This window comes from Podarcis gaigeae (genome assembly GCF_964106915.1).
Source record: "Podarcis gaigeae genome assembly, chromosome: 8".
NCBI classification, from domain to species: Eukaryota; Metazoa; Chordata; class Lepidosauria; order Squamata; family Lacertidae; genus Podarcis; species Podarcis gaigeae.
In genome coordinates, this window is record NC_139684.1 from 87,695,687 (window position 1) to 87,704,082 (window position 8,396).

Consider the following 8,396-nt stretch of genomic DNA (forward strand, 5'->3'; position numbering starts at 1 on the left):
AATTCTTTTGTCCGAAATGTTCAGGGATCTTCCGTAGTGCAGACCCAAAATCTTGTCCCTTTCCTCCTTTGATCTCAACGTAATCAAACAGTCTCTGGGCTTCTCTCTCTTTATGAGTCTTCCAAGTCTGAAGGCTGACACAATTTTAAAGTCTTCCTCCTCTAGACCCCAGGACTTGGAGAATTCTTTGGTCAAAAACTCAGCTAGGTTGCCTTCTTCCGCTTCTGGTATCGATCTTATCCTTAAATTAGTCTCCCTGTTCCGAAGTTCCAACATAGAGAGGTAGGTCTGGTGTTCCCCAACCTGCTTGCTGAGCGGCCTTACTTCTTTTTCCAACTCTCCCACTCTTTGGCTGGTCTCTTCGGCCAGTTTCTGATTTTCACCTGCAGCCTCCTTCAGTTGTCCGATTGCTTGTGCATTTTGTGCAACTTGCCCAGATAATTTGTTTAAAGTTTCTGTATTAAGGTCAATTTTCGCAGTTTGTTGGTCAACTTTCCTGTCCAAAGACTCCAATTTCTCAAGAATTCTCTCTAATACAGAACCAGATCCTCCTGAGGCCATCTCTTCTAGTTGTAATTCCTCAGTTTCTCCCTCCCCTGCCTGTGACAGGGAGGTAACTTTTTCCTCCGAGGGCAGAGTAGGCACAGATGATCTGCGTGTTTGTGAGGCTGCAGTTAAGGTTGTCAGAGTTGTTTGTCTAGTTCTTAATCCCTTTCTTTTTGCGCCACTCATTCCAGAGTTATCTAGCAGTCAAGGTCAAGCTGAGTTGTTCCCATGAGAAAACAACGGCCCAGGTGGTAGCAGTCAAACAGAGGGCCGGGAAATAGAAAGTAAAACAATGTTTTTGTTATAAATCCTCAATCCTCTAGGGGGAGCATAAAATGTCCTAAGAAGAAGAGTCCATTCCAATCATACAAAATCTGAACCAATACTTAGGAATCTTCACAAAAGTAGTTTTAGCAGAGTTGGTTTTAAGTTTGCCACAATATTTCAAGTTGTGCTTACTGGAGTTCCGTAGTGCAAGAACGTAACCATTCTGAACTCCCTCAGATTGTCTCAAAGTTTAAATACAATGTATCCAAATTTGCAGTCTGACAGTTCTACTGCTCAGGCAGTTCTGACACCTGGGCTTCTTAAGTAAAGTTGTAATCCACAAAGAATAGGATATATAAGTCCTGATAAAAGTCCAAAAAAAAATCAGTTACTTACAGTCTTTAAGGGGATTGAAAGTAATTTCTGCGGGTGCTCAATCTGAGCTGTCAAAAGTTCTCTCTGTGCCTCCACTCCTCCTGCTCTTTGCTTTAAAAGTCAATGGCTGCGGAAGACGGACTTCCTTTTCCTCGTCACTCCGCTTTCAGCTTATTTTCAGTATTTTTAGTCCCAAAATTTAGTAAAATCCTCAGTTACTCACGGGTTGTTGCGTTTCAGAATCTTGTGTTGCAGGAAGAAAGGTCGGCGCTCACCGGCAACAGCAGCGCGGCTTCGCTCCGCTGAATGCGCATAGACCCACAGCGCCGCTGCCCCCTCTGCGATCCGGAGCCCCTTACGGGGTTCCCTCAACGTTTCGGGGGTTGCTCCTGGCGCCCGCCGGGTCCCAAGTCCGCAGGCTTCCGCTGCCTGCGGTTTTCCAAAATGGGTCTCCGCTTCGCCGTAGCGGACGACCCTTTTCCAGCGGAGCTTCCCTCTCCCGGTTAGGAAAGGGCAGCCATTACCGTTCGCGCCGCCTCCGGAAGTGTTGGAGATAGAAAGTTCTATTCAAATTCCATGTCAACAACTTGTAATATCCCTCAGCAGCTCTAGGTGGGTTGCAATAACTCAGTTCCCTTCCAGATCACCCCAATCAGTCCAAATAACTTGTTATTCCTTGTTTTAAACAATTTGTATCCAATTTATAACAAATGTAACCGGCAAAGTCCTTGTAACAAAGTTCTCATTTTGTTCTTCTGCTTTGACAGCTCTTTGACAGCTGTCAAAACCTCTCTTTGTCTTCTCCCGGCGCTCTCGCAAAACACTCCCAGGGTTCCGGGGGGGGGGGTTTACTTTTAAATCAATTCCACTTTTCTCCTCCAGCTCAGTCTTATAGTTTTCCGTCGCGAAATTAATATCTTTGTAAAAATAGGGTTGCACTCGAACTTAGATGTCAAATCCTTTGCTTTAACTCCTCTACAACAGGGGGGGGGCTGACTTCCTTTTTGCGCCTCCCCCGCTCGCTCCGAATTTTTTAAAAATTTATCGCCCTTTTTAGTCCAGGTTCCAATTACTCACGGGTTATTCTTTTAGGTCCAGATTTTCAATAGAAGAAGTCAGCGCTCTCCGTCGAATGGCATGCGGCTTCGCTCGGCAGGGGAAGCGGAGGACTCAAAGCACCCCCCCGTCACCCGTTCCGTAGCCTTTAAAAAGGCTCCTTCGCGGGCCGGGGGGGAGCGCAAAAGGTGCCAGCCGAGTCACCATGTCCATGGGTTTCAGCGCCCATGGTTTTTGAGGGTCCCCGCGTCGCCGGCGCGGTAGGACCCAGCCCCTGCCGAGCAGGCTCCCTCCGGAGCTCGGAGGGAGTCCGCCATTCGGCGATGGCGCCAACCCGGAAGTCCGGTTTTGGAATGGACTTCTAGAATGGATTAAGTTTGAGAACCAAGGTACCACTGTACTGTTTCTGACCTATAAAACCTTATGGCTCAGGACCACAATATTTCAAGGACCTTCTCTGCCCATATGAACCAACCCAGACCCTGTGGTCACCATATGAGGCCCTTATTTCTGTGCCTCCTCCTCAAGAGGTCCAGAGGGTGGCCACACAAGAACGGGGCCTTCTCTGCTGTGGCTCCTGGTTTGTCAATGCTCTCCACAGGCAGGCCCGCCTGGCGTCTTCACTACATATCTATAGGCACCAGGCAAACACATCCCTCTTCTCCCAGGCCTTTTGCTAACACTGGGGAACATTTTTTTTCCATATTCTGTTGCATGAGAGTTTTCAACTGTTCTTATATGTTCTTTCAATGCTGATTTCAAATCTGAAATCGATTTTCGTGTACATGCTACAGTTATCTTTCAATTTTCGACTTTTGCCGATATGTCATATTTCCCCTGGGGATGAATGGACACTGACACATTGATCTACCCTAACCACATGGTAATTATTGTTTTGCAAACTTAATTTTTCTTTATTTTTATATTTTGTACTACTTTGGCTATGTGTTTAATAAAATGTTGAATTCTTGCATTGTGAAAAACAAAGATTACTGTGAAAAGTGAAAAACATGAATTGCAAAAAAACTGGAGCTTACAGAACAAAACCAACTTCAGATATGAAATCAGCACGTCAAAATTAGGTTAGAACAACTGCAGGTGTCAATGCAACAAAAAATTTGTTTCCCAGTGTAATTAAACAATCTATTGCCTTTTAGGAACAGGTGGGATATTTTTAAAAGTATTTTTCTTTCCTCTTGGTTTCAATGTATCTATGTGGGGTTTATTGTCTGCTTACTTGTTTAGCTGGAAGTCACTTTGGGTTGCCCTGGGCAAGAGAACAGCTTTAATAAATAATAATAATAATATCATATTAGAATTACTTTTCAATGACTAGCCTAATTTTATGAGAATGTGATCATCGGTCACGAGCTTACGGTGTTATTATTAAATTACCAATATGGAAAACATAATTTTATATTTCAATTAGATTTTATATGTAGCTATGTTACATTTGTAATGAATTTGTATATTGGTTAAATAAGTAGATAATAAATTAAATAAATTATTGAGTAATATAACATTACCAAAATATATACTGTACAAATAAACTGCTGAAACAGTAATCCTGTCCTGGTCAAATCTGAGCCTCTATCCGCATGAATGTGGCATTCAAGAAGTGCATAAATTTTTTCAAGGGATGCCTAAATTTTATGAAATAAATGAATAAATTTGGGTGATGGCAATGCCACAGTCATTGTGAAAAGAACGTATCCGTGACATCCAGGAAGGTTGCAGGCAATGCATACATTATTATTTGTTACATTTCTTAGTTGTTTTTATTGCAGATGCAATCCAAAGTGACTTACATTAATAAACAAGTAAATAAGATGCACTTAAAACCTACGTAAAACGAAGCACGGAAAAATCTAAGAAGCGTTCATATTTTTTAAAGGGGGGATTAAAACATCCCACCCACTAAAGGAAGCCACAGATAATGAAAAAGCAAAAGGCATTTAATTATAATTTTATATATGATATAACCCCCTGGGCTGAAGCCCTGCCTGCTTCTACATATGGAGGACTGAGATAAAAGCATTGAAATAGATGTTTGAGGAGCTCTTGAATTTTGTGGATAAGGTCCAGTTTCTGGCAGGCACTGCCCACTAGTGGCAAACTAGTGATACTTCCAGCTGCTTTTAGTAAGTTGGTTTCTCTCTGCCACACCTGTCCCCCAGGTACGTGGGCATCAGATTATATCGTTCGCTTATTTGGAAAGGGATCAGGGTTTTCTTGGGGCAAGCGCATAAACCGCATACCAAAAGCAACTGGTGTCAGTTAACGTGGAATAAATACCACCACTATGCCCCATAACTGAAATAGGCAGGTTTCAAGTATGTGTTGAAAACACGAGGGATAACACCACTGCTTGAAATCACGCTTTTGCCACCCTGGTGCCATAGCCAAGACTCTTGTAATAATTAATCTGGAATAACTACCACCCCAAAATTCTGTAATCATGGTCAATATTAAAATCCCCAGTTCACTTATATACTGGAAGAGTGGGGAGGGGAGAATGCTTATTTTTTACCAGTCTTTAAACAGCTGACCAATGAATCCTATCCACACTTACTTCGAAGTAAGCCCCACTGAAACATGCATAGGATCCTGCAAGGATGCTGTGCCTTCGAAGGCTAAGGTGTATTATGGGCTAGCTAATGGTTCTCTTAAATGGCTGTGAATACATTGATCTGGCCTCCCTGGAGTTAAAAAATGTTTCAAGGGCTGTTCAAGACAGAGGGTCTTGTTTATGGTTTTGTTTTTCCGCCCTGGTTTTCTCTTGTCCCCTTCCTGACCAGCAGGTGCCCTGTGCTGTCTGTCTCAGGAGCGACACAGGTGTTCTGCCAGGAGAGCTTCCTTTCTGAGGCTGGCCAGGGCAAGGGTCTGGGGCCTGCTGGTCGCAGAACTCCCCCTGTGGAAATAAACAGTGCATTTTCCCTCCTGCCAACTTCTCAAAACAGGGGTGCTGGGATAGCCAGAAGCCTGATTCTCTGACATGAAAGCCTTGCTTGTCCTTCACTGCTGGTGTGCGTGATAAACCTGGGCAGGCACTCTGTGCATTCTCAGAGGCATGCATTCTCCTTTATTCAAATCCCATGCCTTTGATAGCAGCTAAAAAGAAGTCCCAGGGCTGGGGGATTAAGCTTTGCTCTCCTGTGGTCAGTAATCAGTGTGTGATGGTGCTGCCTGCCTCTGGGGGGGAAAACTGAGTTTTCAGTGAAGTCAGCTGGTTTCCACCGCTTTTCTTCCAGGCTCTGAGGTTGGTGGATGGTATGTTTTGAGAGAGCGCTCTGCGCAGGCACGTCAGTTCCCGTTTCCCACCTTCCTTGCCAAGCTTTTCCTTCTGGCACCTCTTAGAAATGGCACTGGAACAGCTTCCCCCCACCCCAGCCTTTCCCGAACAACATTGCCATCCTTCCTCCGACCTTACACGACGAAGACACGGCTCAGGCGCCTCGAGATTTGGCGTGTGCGTCGCGCGCACTCACACATGCACAACCCGCGTGTGTTGCTTCTTTCCCCCCCGTTCCTCGAATTCCCACAGGCTGCATGCAGAATTGGGCTGGGCGCAGGCAAAGTGGGGCAAAGGCGAAGCGAGGGGCGCAGGGCCAGCAGCCACCCACCTGTCATGCTGGGGTTTGCCCTGGGCCCGGTGCCCTCGCCGCCACGCTGCCCCTGCCTGCCCTTTTCACGACCTCTGCCGCAGTGCCAGGGGCTCGCTCCCTGCCCTACCCGGGTGCTTGTCTCCTCTCGAGTTCTCCTCCTCTGCAATCGTATTTCTTAGCTCGCTTCTCCCTCCTCCCTCTTTGCAGCATCTCCCAGGCGCCGTCCAATCGCGAGCGGCGGGCGGGCGCTGCATCCAGGCAGAGTACCAGGCGAGAGAGATGGACGGACGGGGAGTCTGTTCCCCAGGACGCGGCTGATGCTGTCCAGCGACCTTGGACAGGGCAGGAGGGCGCTGGACAATCAGAAGTGACGTGGAAACAGACGGAGCCCCAGCCCCTTGGGTTCAGAAGCAGAGGGGCCCAAGAGAATTTTTTTTGGGGGGGTGGGGAGTGTTCCTGCCATGGAGAAGATGTGGAAAATAAGGCTGCACCAAAAAGAGAGAAACGGGTATGGCTGGCAGATGAAGGAGGTGCAAGGATGGCTTCCAATACCTGCTCAGCTCTGGCCTTGGCGCGCTCACAATTTCTTAGCCCGACCTACCCAGCAAGGTTGTCGTGGGAATAAATAGATAGATACAAAAAAATAAAGTAAAACGCAGCCCTGAGAATGAGACCCAGAACCTGTTCGAAATGCTAGGGCTCAGCTCTTGTATTGTCATAAAACACTGCATCTGAACATATAAAGAGTGCAAGCTGGAAATCCGAGACAGGGTTCAGCCTCAGAACCTGTTGCATGCTAGGGCTCAGCCCTGGAACCAGCATAGTTTTACTCGCACAAAGAGTATATGGAGCATGTGCAGAGTTCCCTCGTGGAACCCTTGACATGGATTAGTTTATCCGCAGTTCGCACGCACTTTAACCCTCTTTACTCACCATCGGAGTGGTCAATTTGTGGCAGAAGGCAGGCTGGCTGGCTAGCTGGACCCTACCCGCGCCCCCGCCAAATCTTTCCGTGCGCGCTTATTATAGGCGATGCGAGTGGTTTAATCCCGAAATTAGTGGTTTCGAACGGAAGGTGGCAGTTATTCCAGAGCAATTCTTCCTGAGTAGTTCAAGCGCCCACCTGACCCAGCCGCCCACGGATGGAGGTGGATGATGGGCTTGGTTGCGAATTTCCCAGTTTGCATCGGGCGGGCAAGCGCGGGTGGAGGGCGGCCAGCTAAGCTGCGCGATGACCCATTTGGGCGCGGGGTGTGGCATCGCGGCAGGGCCGGGCGAGCGCGCGGGGGGCTCGCTCAGAAAAGAGGGCAGCAGGTCAGCCGAGCGGCCCCCCTTGCGCTCCCCACCCTCCCCTGCCCCAATGCCCCCTTGGAGCCGCACCAGCCCTGCGCGACCCTCCCTGGGCATGGAAAGGCACCCGCCCCGCCCTGCGCCCATCCCTTGGAGTTCTTGCAGAGCATCCTCGGAGCGCCCAGCGGGCACCTCCCTTGCTCTGGGCGTGCGCGCGCGCATGCAAGCGATGAAGCCAGGTCTGCAGCATCTTGCAAAGCGGGGGGCATTCCCCCCCCCCAGGCCATGCGATGGATGGATGGATGGAGCGCGCGCGGGGCTGGGGCGCCTCCGGAAAAACCCCGGCGGTGGTCCAGCGGGGCGCGCGCGGGCGCTGCAGGAACTCACCATTGCAGAACTGCAGCAGCAAGGAGGTGTCGTACAGGATCCCACAGCTGGGCATCCTCTCGGCCATGCCCGCCCCCTGCGCCCCTACCGCCCCCCACCCACACGGACCGACTCCCCACCCACCCCGTCCCCCCACCTCCCTCCCTCCTGCCTGCCCTCCTTCGCTCACACCTTGGCGCCTTCTGCCTCTCCACCCGCCTCTCCCTCCCGCCTGGTCCCCTGCATGCCTGCCTCCCGTTACCATGGCAACCCACCTCTTTCCTGCATCCTCTTGGCTAAGCACCCCAGTGGCTCCGCTAAGGGGCCCCTCGCTGGGCTGCCCTCTCTTCAAGTCCCCACTTTAAGCAAATCAAATTACACACCCGCACACACACACACACTCGATCCTACCTTCAGCTCAACATGGAGCCCCACCCACAACCCCCCCAGCCCCACCCACACAGCTCGTCCTTGCTAAATCTCTCTCTCTCTCTCTCTCTCTCTCTCTCTCTCTCTCTCCCTCTTTCTGTTTTCTTCAGATCTTCACCCCTTTTTTGCTTTTTTGTAGGCGGGGATGGAGTTGGTGTTTGCTAGGGATGCTTGTTTTTTAAATAATATCTGGAAGATCAGGGGGGAAAGGGTTTGTATCCAACCAAGTTGTGCTCAGAGTAGACCCGTTGCAACTAATGAGCCTAGATTAGTCCTCACCCCTTAATTTCAACGGGTCTACTCTGAGTAGGACTGACCTTGGCTGCAACTCAAGATCTGTAAACTTTCCCACCTGGGTCTCATCCACTGCTACCTTATGGTCTTTCCTGTTTTCTGAATGCAGGCAATTCAAAACTAAATCATAGGAATACCCTCCCCCAATATCATAGAGTCATAGAATTC

General features: G+C 49.0%; 1 protein-coding gene across 4 annotated transcripts in view; it reads right to left on the reverse strand.

The window, feature by feature from the left end:
* Positions 1-7,900, reverse strand: part of EML2 (EMAP like 2) — a 58,217-nt gene extending 50,317 nt beyond the window's left edge. For 2 of the 4 annotated variants that reach the window (XM_083753755.1, XM_083753753.1), the window contains exon 1: positions 7,527-7,630. In XM_083753755.1, the coding sequence (XP_083609881.1) occupies positions 7,527-7,593 (67 nt within the window). In that variant the 5' untranslated portion in view covers positions 7,594-7,630. Of the gene's footprint in view, positions 1-5,867; positions 5,994-7,526; positions 7,631-7,780 lie in introns of those variants that run through there. The other 2 variants (XM_083753754.1, XM_083753757.1) reach the window with 2 other exon arrangements.
* Positions 7,901-8,396: the final 496 nt, after the last annotated feature.